General features: G+C 47.8%; 1 protein-coding gene across 3 annotated transcripts in view; it reads right to left on the bottom strand.

Moving 5' to 3' along the window:
* Ptk2b (protein tyrosine kinase 2 beta) overlaps positions 1-15,889 on the bottom strand; it is a 115,926-nt gene that overhangs the window by 6,459 nt on the left and 93,578 nt on the right. For 2 of the 3 annotated variants that reach the window (XM_051195482.1, XM_051195483.1), the window contains exons 12-24: positions 15,650-15,689; positions 15,212-15,258; positions 14,396-14,446; positions 13,870-13,967; positions 13,123-13,207; positions 12,699-12,799; positions 12,313-12,428; positions 11,207-11,307; positions 10,953-11,042; positions 9,959-10,163; positions 8,271-8,379; positions 6,823-6,888; positions 4,642-4,767 (exon numbers count right to left, since the gene is read on the bottom strand). In XM_051195482.1, coding sequence (XP_051051439.1) covers positions 4,642-4,767; positions 6,823-6,888; positions 8,271-8,379; positions 9,959-10,163; positions 10,953-11,042; positions 11,207-11,307; positions 12,313-12,428; positions 12,699-12,799; positions 13,123-13,207; positions 13,870-13,967; positions 14,396-14,446; positions 15,212-15,258; positions 15,650-15,689 — 1,235 coding nt within the window. The remainder of the gene's footprint in view (positions 1-4,641; positions 4,768-6,822; positions 6,889-8,270; positions 8,380-9,958; positions 10,164-10,952; positions 11,043-11,206; positions 11,308-12,312; positions 12,429-12,698; positions 12,800-13,122; positions 13,208-13,869; positions 13,968-14,395; positions 14,447-15,211; positions 15,259-15,649; positions 15,690-15,889) is intronic. The other variant, XM_051195484.1, reaches the window with a different exon arrangement.

The following is a 15,889-nucleotide window of genomic DNA, read 5'->3' as shown; positions in this document are numbered from 1 at the left end:
TTATTTTATCACCCTAGGTGGGTATTGATGTTTTCCTATAATCTTTTCAGGGTACATTTGCATAATTATTGTCTCAGTCCCTCCGAACTGTTTTGCTTTTCATCTATTGTGAGTGACCACCTTGGTCTACTGGAGGAAGAAGGTTGTGTGTGTTCTCTTGACTGCAAAACCCTTTACCAATGACAGGGACCTTTTGTGACATAAGCACCAGAAGTTCCAGGATCAGGGTCCATAAAAATGGCTCCACTTCATCTTGCCTCCAGGTCAGAGAGTTCAAAACTGTCCTAAATAAGTCAAAAGACCTAAAGGTCTAAGACTTGGCTACTGCAGGATATTTCAGCTTTGGTTAGTGGATGTCTCATCTAAATAACAGACTTGGGCTCAGGTGTTTACTCTTGACCCTCAAGGCTGGATAGGATAACAGGTGTGGTTACCAAATGCTTGAAGGATTAAGGGAAGAAAGTCTGTTTGCTCCTTATGCATGATAATAGAAGTCTTCTGCCACATCCCCCTTTTGGTTGGGGTGCTTAAGAATGCTGAAGAATAAACTTGGGGGCATATAGTATTCATGGAGTTGCCCCCCCCCCCCGATTCTATCCTGTGTTTCTGTCTTCTTTTTATTTTTACCCATCTTTTCTCAGTCCACACTCTCCCTCTCAGGTATGAACCTAAGTGTGCTGGTTCCGACTGAAGGCCCATAAAGACAGGTTCCCACATTCCAGCTTGAAAGTGGCCCCCCCAAGGCTCATATGCCAGGAACTTGATTTCCAGCGCAGTGATGTTGAGAGGTGGGGTGACTTGATGGAGGTGCTGACTTCATGAAGAAGTTAATGCCATTAGTAGATGTATGGGCAGGGTACCACGGGAGGGGATCCCGTAGAAGGGTGAGTTTGCCTTTTCACTCCCACTGTGGACTCTCTCCCCACACCGCCCTCACTAGAGGTGGCCCTTGATCCTGGACTTCCCAGTCCCCCAAACTGGGGGTAATAAACTTCTGTTCCCTATAAATCACCCAGCCTCAGGTGCCCTGTTACAGAAGCACACAGTAAATCAACCCAGTCCCTTCCCTTCGAAGTGCCCAGTTGATAGGTCACTTAAAGAAAATGCTAAAAGAAAAGAAAAATCACATATACTTTTAACAAGCCACATGTCTACCAGGTTTCTGGAGAGTTCTCCATTAAGTCCTACAAAACAGGCTTGATTATTACAATATTGCTTCAAAATAGTTATATTGGGGCATGTTGTCCATCACTCAAACAGATTCAATTACCAGTGTTGATTTCTTACAATAGTCATCTAACCCATCAGTTCTCAATTTGTGGGCCATGACCTCTGGGGGGGGGTGTCAAATGATCCTTTCATAGGGGGTCACCTCTAAGACCATTGGAAAACACTGATTTCATAGCAGTAACAAAATTACAGTTATGAAGTAGCAATGAAATATTTTGTGGTTGGGGTCACCACAACATGAGGAACTGTATTAAATGGTTGAAGCAATTGGAAGGTTGAGAACCACTGCTCTTACACATTCAACAACCATTTGTTAAGCAGCTGTGTGGCAGGCATAGAGTTAGATGCTGGGAGAACAGAACTTTTTAAAAGACTATGTTCCTGTTATCACAGGGCTAAATAAATAATAGACACATAATTCATGCCCCTAACATGATTCTACCTACTATGGTAAGATGTGGCTAGAAAGCTCTCAGTGGAGCCTTAAGGGGTCTGTCCATGTTCTTAGCACCCCAAAACTGAACTAAGTAAACCTCTCTTCTGTGTGAAGTACCAGCCTTGGGTATTTTGTTATAGGAGCAGAAAATAGACTAAGACACCAATGATTTTATATATATATATATCTCCAGGGTTTCTCTGTGTAACAGTTCTGACTGTCCTGGAACTCACTCTGAAGAGCAAGCCAGCCTTGAACTCACAGCGATCCACCTGCCTCTGCCTCTTGAGTGCTGGGATTAAAGACATGTACCACCATTGTCTGGCAAAAGTAAATATTTCAGTTACAAATGTCTCCAGTTAAATCCAATTCCTGTGACTGCTATGGTCTGTAACTACCTTGAGTTTTTAATAAATGGTGAGACTTCAGTGTCAAAAGTTCTAAATACAAGGTTAGATGCACAAACTGAGGGAGATTAAATACTGATAGGATGAGTTACTAGAGTCCAAATCTACTATATAGTCTTTTAGGCTTTAAGAGATCCCCACTGGATATATGAGCTATATGCACCAGGATTGACCTTGGCAAATATGTTAGCAAACACATGCTGGAAAGCTTGTTCTGGTGCTTTATAATGACATAATAAAAAGTAAATGGGGAAGTTTTTTGCTTTATCCTTAATCTGTGTAGGTATGTGCACACATGTGTGTATGCCTGTTAGCATGTGTTGCAGGAGCATGTTCCTGTGGTGGCTGGAGATAGAGACAGGCATCTTCCTATCATTGTTTTTCATATCCTCGAAACACAGGATCTCTCTCTCTCTCTCTCTCTCTCTCTCTCTCTCTCTCTCTCTCTCTCTCTGAGTTGAACTGAGAGCTCACTGAAATGGACTAGTCTAACAAGCTATCTTGTTCCCAGGATTCTCTATGTTCCTCGAGTTCTCTATGTTCCTAGAGCTGGAATTACAGGTGAACCATCACACTCACCCAGCATTTAGGTAAGATTGAGAATCTAAACTCTGGTCCTTGGGCTTACATGGCAAGTGCCTTATCCACTGAGCCATCACCCCAGCTCCACAAATTCAATAATAACCTTTATACCTTGAACCTCTTTATGCTGCAGTTTGGTCGAAATGCATCCTGGATATTCTTCCTAGGCAACAGACACCTACACTTCTTGGAAGAAATCAGGAACTTGTGTTACAGAACAGTGTTCACGAGTTGTTCTCTGTAATTTGCTTATGGCTCATCCTTCCTGCCTCATTTACACCTCCACATAAAACCTCCCTTGTTCTAGAAAAGCAATGCTTACCCTATAGCTTTCGAACCACACAGTCTTGGCTCCTAGTGCTGCTGCTTTTTGTCCATCCAATGCATTCCAGTTTTTCCCTGTCTAAATCTTCCCCAGGAGTGACACTGGTGAGTTTGTACCTGTGCCTTGAAGGCAAAGCCTCCTAGTTCTGCCTTCAGCACCCGGGACAGCACTTCTGGACATGGAGGTGGCCACCATTATCCACCATGTGATGCTCCACAGACTCCCAGATGAGCCATGCTATAGAGGAAATCATTTTTTCCGTCTCTGAATCTTTGTTAAATGCTTTGGGGAGATTTGTGGGAAACCTGTTTCCTCTTTTCAGCAAGCTGCTAGAAAGATATTTTCTCATCTATACCATAAAATGGAGTTTTTACTTTTAACATTTTTTTTTTTTTTTTTTTTTTTTTTTACTTATTTAAGGAAATAATCATTATGTTCTTTCAGGCAGAGAGAGTTCTCTCATGACAATCACTTCTAATCTCCTGCCACAAAAGACCTGCACAGGCTGTCTTTATGTAATTGAACAAAGTCCTGGTGGCGAAGCCCAGCTTGGACAAAGGCAGTGCCTCCCCTCCCAGGCGCGAAATAGCTTCTTTCCAACAGAACACCACTTCAAACAAAGCTCTCTGAAACTTAATTAACTATGAATAAAGGGTCCAAGGCAGGGGGAGGGGCAGTGAACCTTGCCTAAATTATAGTACATGCTGAAAACTGTGGGTTAATTATGGCTGAGCACATATGAAGTCAGAAATTGGTTAAATTAATGTAAGAGAGAAAAATAGAGTTTGGGGAAATTTGATTTAGTAACAGATCTTACTGCCTGGAATTCTAATTTATGCTCATTTTGAATTTTTTTTTTTTTTTTTTGCTAAATTAAGAATAGCAGCACAGAAGCATATCAACTATCAACATAATTGCCCGCATTTCTCAAAGGTATTGTAATAAACATGTACTTTTTCCCCCACAGAAAGCTTTAGAGTTATGCATCTTGAGTCTGAAATGTACATACATAGAGAGCAGGAGCTAAAATATTAAGTGTTTTGGCCTGTTTTGTAACTTAGAAAATACATCAGGCACTCACAGCAACTGACCACAAGGGAGATGGTTGGTGGGGGTGCACATCTGCCCACAAGCAAAGATGCTCTGCCCGGAAGACCTGACTACCTGACTCACGAAGCCTTCAGTGCCTGAGCAGTCATAGAAGGGAAAGAGGCTGCAGGGGAGCTGGCTGGTGAGCCTGAACCCACAAGGGCCTCTACCCTTCACACCCAGGAGCACCGTTCACAAAGGCAGCAGAGAAGAAGTCTTTCTCCAGGGATAGATTTAGCAACCAAAGCAATCAGCACAGGATGGAACCTCCACAATCCTTTGTGCCACAGCAGCAGCCCCAGGCCCTGCTGTGCTCTGCCCACAAGCATCTGTACTGCCTGGAATACCTGATTCCTAGGACTCAGGAATGAGAGACAGTCTGCCACCATTGGCCAACAGCATCAGTATGGACAAAAGCAGTCCTATCCAGCAGATGTGTTTGCAAAGGGAAGAGGGTCATAGGAGCCCTCAGTAGTCTGCCTGGCACATGGAAACATGGAGCGCTTCCCAAGCCACCTCCCTCCAGAAGCCTCATTGGCGAGGCTGACACCCAGCATGCAGAGTCCTCTTACCCGCATGCTGTGGCGCTTGAAGACATTGTGCCGGTGGAGAGGTGGGGTGTGCAGCGAATTAACAGGAGATGGATACTCCATGGGGCTGGTAAGCGTAGGAGAGCTGGCACACAGACCCTCAGGGACCTATTCATGAGAAGCAAAGAAGCACAAGGCACAGGGACAAGGCAAGAGGGTAGACAATTAGCTGCTACGAACAAGAGCACGAAAAAAGGACAAATTGCACCACGGGATGCAGACTTGCTCTACTATGGCAGATAAAGGATGGGGTATGCTATTTTCCTGGCTCTGATGAAGAGATGTGGCAGAGCAATGTGGCCTCTCATCTGCCGGACATTCCTTCTGCACAATGCTCTTCACATGGGAGGATGCTTACAGATGGCTCATCTTCTGAGACCAGGGTGGGACCTCAGGACCCTTTGGAAAAGGGTTTGTTTCATATTTGTGACATAGGTTATGATAAGCCTGCAGATAAATGAATGTGCGCGCACGCACACACACACACACACACACACACACACACACACACACACACACACACAGTTTACCTGAAGTGTACCAGGGATGTGTGGTTCCAGAATGCACCCTAGATATGGAATCCCTTCTATAAAATGCTGCAATATTTGTGTATCTACATCTGTCCTCTGATGCATTGGAAGGCAGTTTGATTCCCTATGATATTGTTTAGGGAATAATGACAAGAAAAATCTGTACCCATTTCATTCAGATATGAGCTTTGTGTTTTTCTTTTTTCTTCCCTCCTCCCACATTTCCCATTATTGGTTGGTTGAATCCACAGGGTAAAAACCCAGAAGAGTGTCTGTGTGTGTGTGGGGGGGAGGGTTTCCTCTCTTTGTGTGTCTGGAGTATAATTATTTTGATTAAAAACTTACTGTGTGTGCATATGTGTTTGAATTATACATGGAGGACCTGTACTGATGTCAGGAGTCATCTGAGTCATGGACTCTTGGTCCAACCCAGAGCTTGTCTCGAAATCCTCCAGTTTTCACTGGGGATTCCTCATCTCTGCCTCCTAAGGCTGGACTTACAGACAGATGCCATGCTCACCTGGCAATTATGTGGGTTCTGAGGCTTCAAACTTGAAGCCTCATGCTTTCACAGCAAGTGCTTTACCCACAAAGCCACCTCTCCAGTCTAACAATATATAATTTTAAATGCTTTCTAAAATTTAGTATGTATGTGTGAGTGCCTACACATGTGTGTGCATGTGTGCACACTCACATGCATGCCATATAATAATTGTGTAGGTCAGAGAGCAATTTCTAAACACTGGGTTTTCTCCCTCTACCATGTTGGTTCCAGGGATCGAACTCAGGTCATCAGGTTTGGCAGCAAGTGCCTTTACCCTCAGAACCATCTCGCCAGCTTCTCTCTCTCTCTCTCTCTCTCTCTCTCTCTCTCTCTCTCTCTCTCTCAAGGCATTATTGTCATCTCCTACAAGATATTTCCATTCTTGATTGGGCATGTTTCTGACACAGGGAAAGTATGCCTGGGAGGCTCGCTCTTCCTGCGTGGGGCATCAGCAGAGTTAACATTGGTACCAGTTCCTTGGCATGTTCTGTTTTGAAGCCACAACTCTGTGCTAGGGGATGTACAGGAAGGAAAGGCAGGAGGCTGGGCCATCTCTCATCCAGATGCAAGAGAGTAACATAGGGCAGGGCTACATGAGTCACAGGCTACAGCCTTGGGTAGATTCAAGGCTGGCAATGACGGATGCAGACAGCATAGATGGGCCCCTGCTCTCTTTCACTGGCCACCTAGGTCCTGTCCAGAGCCTCTGCATGGGATCTTGGGTGACACTCAAGTTTATGGGGCCATCATCCACCCCCAACAGCCTAGAATTCCTTTTCAGAAGGCTCTGCTCAGGGCAAGGGGTCAGGGAAGCCAGGGAAGGCAGCTGCAGGCAGGCACGGGAAGGAGCACACACCGTAGATGGCTGGGCAGGGCTGCAGGCAGAACGTCTGGAAGAACTGAATCTCTGTTCTTTTGATGATATGTTTTGAAATTCTCTCTTGGCTACCAAGAAAGAGCCAACCCAGACATCTCCATCCTCTAAGCAAGTGTTTCCTGCCACACCCCAAAGGTGTAGGCATGGCATTTCAGGAAGGACCTTGAGAATGGATGGAGTCAAACCTCCCCACCATCCACTTACACATTTACCTGGAACTGCAGCTTAGGGGCCAGCAGGTTGGTCTGTGGCGGGGGTCTGTACTTGGGCCGGCTGGGCTAGAAAGAGAACACAGGGCTATGTCAGCTTGTCTCTCCCCTTCAGCAAAAAGGACACAGCAAAGGAACGGTCAGGTCAGAGGCAGTTCTGTTTGTTTACAACAGAGAGATGGGAACAAAAGTTGCCGTTGCATTCATTTTGCAGCCATACGTTGAGCACTCGTCACACAGCTAGTGACAGGAAGGGATGAGAGTGGCACATGCAAGAGAGACTAAGAAAGGAACTGGAACCAGATTGGGTGTTGCCATGGACTCACCCTTCGTGCCCAGGCCCAGCTACACCTGATTGTATCCTGGCACCCTGCCTCCTTTGTGATAGTGTTCTGAGGTGCTGTCTTTGAGAGACGATTAGAGTTGGGTGACATCATCCCATGATGGCATTGGTGCCCTAATGAGAACAGCACTAGAGACTAAGAGCCCTTCTCATTTTCTCTCCTCTTCCATGACATGTGAGGGTATGGCAGGAAGGCGGCCATCTGAGAGCTAGGAATGGGCCCTGTGACAGTGAATAGTAACTGTCAACTTGACAGGTCTAGAATCACCAAAGAGACAAGACTCTGGGTATGTCTTTGAGGGTGTTTCTATATTAAATTAACTGAGAGAAGAGTCACCCTAGATGTTGGGACTTCAGTCTGTGGGCTGGGATTCTGAATGGCTTAAAAAGGCAACACTACCCCAGAAGCAGCGTTCGCCTCTCTGCATCCTGACTGTGGATGTCATGTGACCTCAGGCTACCATGCCTTCCCTGCTGTGATGGACTCAACTCTCAGGGGAATAGTCCAGATAAGCCCTTCCTTCTTTAGACTGTTTCACCAGGTGTTTCATCACAGTGATGAGGGAAAGAGGGACCGCAGGCCCTCACCAAAGTCTACATTTGAGGTTTTCTGGGCTGTGAACGTCCAAGTTTCCGAGACTGTGAGGGATGGATTGTTTAAATCATTCTGCCTATGGTATTTTGTTTTGACAGCTCTAGATAATACAGGCCTGGTTTCTGGAAATCCAACCATGTCATAGTGAGGTATTAGGGTCCTGGATCTGGAGTTCAAGGCTGTCCCTGTAGGCATGGACACAGAGCCTGAATCTCAGGGGCTCAGGGCATCTCCCTTCCTTATTAGAATGGACAACCCATCTGCCATCCCTTGAAGCACACAGGTTTCCATAGGGAACTCCAAAGGACAGTTCTTGATCCAGCTTCTCCATGGGCTATGTGCTGGCCCCAGATTTCTCTTGATAGGACACCTATGGATGACTGGGGGTTGGGTTCAGAATGGAAAGTGGATCAAAAAAAAGCAAGTTCTTTGTGTTATGACAGGGCAGTTGGGTCACAAAGGGACCTGAGTCTTCTGTGACCATAGAACTAATGAGGCCCAAGCTCAGCTTACCTTGGGTGGGGGTTCTTGAAAGGCAGTAGGCTCCAATATTTTGGGGGGTCTGTAGCGAGCATTCCTTTCCTGCTCTATGGCAATGTCCTTCTCCATCTGATAAATGTCACTGTCAAGGATTCAGGGCAGGTAGAGAGAAACAGGGTCAAAGGGGACACACTGAAGCCAGCAGAGCTGAATGAGAGCCATCAGCTCCCACTTTCTCCTGCATGTTCCCCACTGAGGGACTTGGGAGACCTCTCTGAGACAGATTAGGATATAGATCTTGAGGCCACCATTGCACCAAGATTTGAGAGGGTCACACAAATGGACAATGGGTAAAAATCTTCAGAGAGCCAGCCCACCAGGTGGCAGAAGCTGGCCATAGAGTGATTTCCCCCATCTCCAGCCTTCCTGCACCAGCTATTGGCAATGAGCCCTGTGTATATGTCCAATGTCCCATCTAATTTCATGACCCAGGTGCAAATTTGCCATGACATTAGATACTCCCTTTCTTCCTCTGTAGCATGCTCTGGGGATGCAGTGTACCCTGAGCTATAATGAAGTCTTCCTTTCTCTCCTAGTGCAGTACTTCTCATCCCAGAGACCCTTGGAATTACTGCAGGATCATTGACTCCATATGTCAAAGGGACACTAAGTACTACATATTGTCAAGTGGTATTTGCCTTCAAATTTACACACACACACACACACACACGCACACGCACACACACACACGTGCGCACGCACGCACGCACGGCGCATACGCTACATTACCTAAGATCATTAAGCAAGTTTCCCTAAGACAGAGGTCATCAAATGAATGGCTACAATCTAAGCCTGCCCTCCTACTTATTCTTGAATGATTTCAGATTAAGAATGTCCACCAAGTTTTTTCATGATTGGTTTTTTTAAATTATGGCATGTAAAATTAATGCCAAGTTTGGGCATAAGCAAATGGAACTTTATAAAACACAGCCAGTTTCTTCCTTTACCCGTGCAATGGTAGAGCCAAGCAGTTGCAACAGAGACTTGCAGAGATTGCAAAGTCCCAAATATTTACTATCTAGATCCTGAACAGAAGCCTGCTGATCTCCACCCTAAAGGAAACCAAGAGAAGTTGGACCACTCATGAGTAGTAAGCAGGAAGAGGGTAACCCTGAACCCCTTAGATGGGTAACATTCCCCCCACCAGCAGTTGGGCACTGAGAAAGGTCCAAGTCTCAGGCCACTGATCCTCAAGCAGAACAGGCAGGTAACTCCTGGGGCACAGTCTTGATAACAGGTCAAAAACACCCTCCTCTTCCATAACTTGGAAGGACTACCAAATGGAGAGGGAGAGCAAGAAAGGTCATGGCTATAGTAGTCTTCTCCATGATGGATCTGAATGAACAAGGCTTCCCCAGGCTGCCCTCATCTCTGAATTTGTAAGTGACGATGAACTTGGTCTCAACTTTCTGTCCTCCAACACTGTCTGATACCTGTTGTGCTTCTAGCATGGCACCTGCCCTGTGATGATCAGAAGGAAATTCTAGTATAAGTCCCAGTTTACCTGTCACTATTAAGGGTCAAGTCAACACCTTTAACCTGAACTCTGTGGTCTGACAAAGGGGAACAAGGATACCCACTGTGCAGGGCTGGAGACCACATCGAATGTTGAGGGGCAGAAAGCCTCACTCTCTACCCCCAGCTTCCCATGATATGCTTACCTGAGGCTGCACACAATCTCCGTGAAGCGGGGCCGGTCACTGGGGTCATAGTCCCAGCATCGAGTCATGAGCGTGTAGAGGACCGGTGGACAGAGATCGGGCTTGGGCAGCCTGTCTCCTTTCTCCAGCACCCCGATGACATCCTTGTTTTCAAGCCAGAAGAAAGGCTGCTTCCCAAAGCTGAGGATCTCCCACATGCACACAGCTGAGAGCAGAGAGTGGGAAGGCTTGGGGGAATGACCAATGTGCCCTCCCCAGGACTAACTGAGGCCACTGGCACTTGGTCCCAGCTGGAAGTATTCTCCTCTGAGGTCCCGCCCACCACCATTATCCACCCAAGTATAGGCTATCGATAGCCTATACTTACAGTACATGGACCATGGTCTACTCCCTAGAGCTCTCCCTGTGGATTTACTAAGGTTCTGGGGATCCAGAGGAGGATATCATCTGGATTGTCAGAACTTTCTCGTGGGGGAGTGAGTGGGAGGGCAAGGAACCAAGCATCTCCAAATGGAGTTATAACACTTGTTGCCTAAGTGATCATGGGCAAACCCCTGACTCATCCGAGCCTTGATTTCCTCAGGTGAAAGTCGGGAGGAAGAGTGAGTTCCCCAGAAACAGCTGCAGGGCCAGGGGATCATGTCCAGACTGCTGTGTCCATCATACCCAGCCAGGCCCACTCTCTCCTTGTACCTCCTCATCAAAAGAAACTGGCCAGTTTTCTTTGAATATTCCTTGAAGCCTTTCCCACATAGTCCTTAGAGATGGCAGCTGTAACTCTTGCTTGTCCCAAAAGTCTTTACAAGACAGACAAACCTAGTTTGTCCCAACTAGGCTTTAGCCCATGCCACCTCTGCTCTCCACTGACTCTCTACCTTTGGGACTTCTCAGTGCCCCTGGGACCTGAGGGGCACATGTGAGACCTGCTCAGCTCACAGGCATGAGAAGCATCACTTTTCTGTCACCCCCCTCCACCCCCCAAATCACCACTCACCGAACATCCAGACGTCACTGGCAGTTGTGAAGCGGCGGAAGTTGATGGACTCAGGGGACATCCATTTGATGGGGAGACGAGTCACAGAGGCTTCATGGGGACAAAGGGGTTTTCAGGAATTACTTAGGCTGTAGGACCTGGAAATGTACTCTTACTCCCCTGAGACTACTGACCTAGGCTGCCTGAACCTCAGGCTTCCTCGGCTCTGGGATTTTGAATTCTACAAATTGTACTGGTAATTGGCAAGTCCTCACCTTTGTAATAGTCCTCATCCTCAATGTACCGGGAGAGCCCAAAGTCTCCTAGCTTCACACACTCAGGAGAAGCCACCAGGATGTTCCGGACGGCAATATCCCTGCAAGGAGGATTGAAGACCAGCATGAGGCAGTGCCTTGGAACCCAGTACAAATGAGAGGAGCCAGACATCAGCCTGAAGGAACATCCCAGCAGGTTCTGAGAGGAAGAGATCATAACTGCTAAAACCTGCAGGCATCATCTGGCTCTCCTTGAGGAGTGCCTGCTGCCATGGGCATCCTTAGTGTCACCACCAACCCCAAAGGGCCCACTTGGTTCTCACAGGCCATGCCACTTCCTGCTGTCTCTGCCACTGAAAAGGTGGCTTTAAGTACCCAGCTTCAGATAAGTAAAGGAAACAATCCTATGAGCACGCTGCCTTGGCCCAGGGTCACATACATCCCACATTTGACCCCGACGCTCTGGAATGTGAGCTTTCCAAAGAGAAGGATTCTTCTTTCTCTTGACCATGACTTTCTCCTACACTCTAGGACACTGGTACTGAGTGGGTGCTCCACAGAGCTCGCTGGATGCACGAGGGAACGCTTGTTTGGATCTCCTACATGGCTTTGCAGAGACTCAGGTCAAAGCTATACAGGCCACGTCAGTGGCACAGTGAACACCCCAGTGTGGTCTCCTTAGGCCTCATGTTCTCAAGGGAATGGGCACAAGGTCAGGTGGAGAGTGGGGAAGAGCCAACTACACACAGTTAAAGTGGCTGTGCGGTCAAGAATATTGGGAATGAGGGTGGAGACTGACAGACCCTATGATGTTCCAGACACTTCTCTGGCCCACGTTTTCTTCCTATGCCCTATGTCACCCAGTGTGCGGAGCAGAGTAGCTGGAGCTCTGGACAAGAGGACTACCAACCCACACCCCCACCTCCCAGACACTTGCCGGAAGACACGGAGCTCCACTGGGATCTCAGACTTTGGTCTTCCTCTCAATACCCTAGGACATTTTAACTTTCTGGGTGAGGAAATGTTTCTTGGGGACTACCTGCGTGCTGAGCACTGCATACTCTTGGCTGCTGGGCACAGACCATGTAGTCTCATACTGTTCCTACCTGTGTACACAGCTGATGCTCTCCAGATAGGCCATGGCTTTGCATATCTGTAGAGAGTACAGGACCAGAGTGGGTACCTTCAGGGTGTTCTTATTTCGCTCCAGGTAGTGACCCAGCTGCAGGAAGAGAGACATGCCATCAGAACCATGATCATTCTGCCCTAGCATGGCAGCAAGGCACCAGACTATACGTAGCCACTGAGCCTTCCTTTCCTTTAGGAGGCAAAGTCAAAGGTGGCAATACATTTTGGCAATTACCTCCACCTAACAGCTAAATACAGAAGGCAGAAAATCTGTAAAGATCGCTTGCTATCAAACGCCTCTGATGCCCTGCTCAACTGTAGCCTGGTTGTCACATGGGGTTCCTCATCTGGGGCCAGAGCTTACCTCCCCATAAGGATACAGTTCCATGATGATCCATGTGGGTTCCTCTTCAATGATGCCAATCAGCTTCACGATGTGCGGGTGGTCAAGATTCTTCATGATCACTGCATGTGGGAAAGAGAGGTGGAGTGGGTCAAAGGTCATATAGAAAGTGTTTTGTTTTTTTCTTTCCTCAGTGCTGAGGATCAAACAGGGACTCATGCATGCCAGGCAAGAGCTCTACCACCAAGCTACAAACCCAACCCCAGCCATGAAAAGAGATGGGAGTTTCCTGCCCCAACTGTGAAATATGGGACAAGAGACCTCTTACAATCAGGAGTGGGGGTGGGTGGGTTCCCATTACTGTTCACACCCTCTTCCCAGCCTCCCAGCCCCTCATCCTTGAGGGCTGGGGAACCTCAGGGCCCCCTCCCCAGGGGACACCTACCTGCTTCGCTCATGAACTTCTCCTTGTTGTCCAGGGTACAGTCCTTCTTGCAGGTCTTGACGGCCACATTAATCGTTTCTCCTTTCTGCAATAGAAGTGTATAGCATGGCCGTCGCAGATGTGGCTACCACTTTGGGGAAGGCAAATGGTGTGGCCCTTCCATGGCAGCTCACCCCTGCCCTCCCAAGCCCCATTTTTTTCCATCTCTTTTCATGCTCTCCTCCTCTTTCCCTTCTTTCCAGGTCATTCTGCATTAGAACTAGAAAGGACTTCAGAGCCAGAAAGCTCAATCCCTATGTCCAGATGAGGATACATAGTCAAGTGATCTGCCCAAGGTGAGCAGGCATGAGAAGGAACACACAGGGGCTCCTTTAGAAGAAAGCAGGGCCTCTTTCTGTGTTCTTACTGTTGGCTTTCAACCACACTGCTCTCCTTCGGTTCTGCCTTCTCCAGCTTGATGAAGTAGAACCACATAGGCAAGGCTCCCCCAGGCTCCACCAAGTCCTGCTGGGTCCACTCTAGCTGCGTCTTACCCTACTTCCCCTTCTGTGTTTCCATCCCTAAGACATGGTTCCCAAATCTTGGGGATGATTCTCATCGCCCTCACTCCCTGGGTGCTCCAGAAGTAGTCCTGAGCTGTGTGAACGAGAACTGGCTGTGTATCAGTCAGCTGCTACCCCTCACCACCTCCTCTCTCACCCTCCAGACAGACGGAAGAGGGATGCTAGGAAAGAGTCCAGGACTCACTTGATTTGTGTAGACCCCTTCGTAGACCTCCCCGAAGAAGCCTTCACCAAGAATACGATTAAGAACTACATCTTCACGGGCAATACCGTACTGTGGACCTGCACACAGAGAGAAAACAGGGCATGGGGGCGGGGATGGGGTGGGATACGGAAGTTGCAGAATCCTGAGTCCAGTGGGCCTCCCCAGGAAGAACCTGAGTGTTCAATAGCAAAGATCCAAGGGCTTGGCTGGTAATGGCATCTAAATTGTTCCATTGTCTTAAATCTAGGATGATCTATCATCCTGCTCCCTGGTCCCTAGGTCCTTATTCTTAAGATCCTCACTGAGCCACACAGGCCCACTGAAGGGCAATGCGTATAGAATCTCAGCTTTCAAACCAATGGTCCCTCGGTTTTCTCTGTCAGAGCACATGTAGATGAGGATGGAGGTTCCCCTGGGGTGTCCCAGGAATCCTCATGATGTCACTTCCCAGGGCCCTGACTGTGGTCACTGTGGTGGTGGGCTAACAGCCTCTTCAAGAACCTACCTCCTGGCCTTCGCAGGGTCTCATCGGGAATCTCTGCATAGATGTCTGATTCTGTAAGGATAGAAAGCCAGGAATTAGGTCACAGCTCCTACATAGAAGCCAGGGCAGTCACATGCAGGAGAGTTGGTATCAGGATTCAAGGAAGTTGAAGACACTTCCACATGGGTGTTATTAGTTTCAAGTGACACATTACCCATTTGACCTGGTTAGTAACTTAATGTTTTCAATCTCTCCCAAATCCGTATGCTGCAGCTCTACCCTACAGCATGATGACTGATGTGGGTCTCTGGGAAGGGATGAGTGTTAGATGATGTCATAAGGCAGGGACTCCCAATATAAATTAGTATTCTTAAAGAAAGAGGAAGAGATGCTGGAGCTTGTTCTCTCTACCATGTGACCACATGGCAAAGAGGCACGCCCAGAAGAAAGCCCCTGGCAGATATACTCTGCAGAGACTGGACGTGCCAGCCTCTAGAGCTGGGAGAAGTAAATGACTGGTTTTGAGTTATTCAATCTGTTGTATTATGTTTGTGCTGTGAAAGCTGACCAAGACCAGCACAGTGCCATGGTATAACTATTCTGCTGGGCAGTGGCGGAGCACACTTTTAATACAGCATTCGGGAGGTAGAGGCGGGCAGATCTGAGTTCGAGGCCAGCTACTAATCGTATCTTTGAGCCATGGTTGAGAAATGATAGGGAGGGTGGTTCACTGTGACTTGTAGAGAAGGCTTGGTAACTCCAGGAGAGGAAGCAGACAGAGGTGGTAAGGGAGGATGAGGGAGGGTCAGAGGTTGAGGCTACAGTGAGCATACTTACCTATGCTACAACTTTCTGAGAGGTGGGACCGCCGAGCCTCCAGGTTTCTGCAGAAGGTAAGAGGGCAAGGGCTGGCTGACCTCAGAGTCCTGCAATGTTCCCCTCAGCCAGCCTTACTCCACCTCCACCCACCCAGCCAGCACTGACTGGATCTTGAAAATCAGCCAACCTGTCAGTGGGCTGGGAGTGTAGCCCAGGACTCCAAAAAGTAAGAGTGGACAGAAAGGCAGAAGCCCATTTCTCAAGACAGCACCAGGTGGAACAGGGAATATTCCCATGCTTGTGTACTGGGAAGGAACACATCCCGTACTGAACTGCAGAGACTCAAGCATTGTCTCAGGGATGACAAGAGAGGTCGGGCATCACTGCATTCTCTTCCAGCTCTGGACCATGGAGTTTGAGCTTAGGTCTCTACCCTGACATCCCTCTCATACTCACAGTGTGGGGATCTGAGGCAGGCTGTTTCTTTTTTCACCATCTATGGGAAAACATAAGAGGGAGAATTAGAACCAGGGACTTACAGGCCTGAATGATGGCAGCTTCAAAGGCTGTCTGTCTGTTAGCACCACAGGGGAAATTACTTGGGCTGGAACTAGAACTTTCCTTGTAAACTTCCTCCTGCCAGTATCACATGCTCCAGCCTTGCCCATTTCCTGACTGGTCCCCAATCAGGGTTAC

The sequence above is a fragment of the Phodopus roborovskii genome, unplaced genomic scaffold (genome assembly GCF_943737965.1).
Source record: "Phodopus roborovskii unplaced genomic scaffold, PHOROB, whole genome shotgun sequence".
In the NCBI taxonomy this organism is placed as follows: Eukaryota; Metazoa; Chordata; class Mammalia; order Rodentia; family Cricetidae; genus Phodopus; species Phodopus roborovskii.
This window is presented reverse-complemented; position numbering and strand designations above follow the sequence as displayed.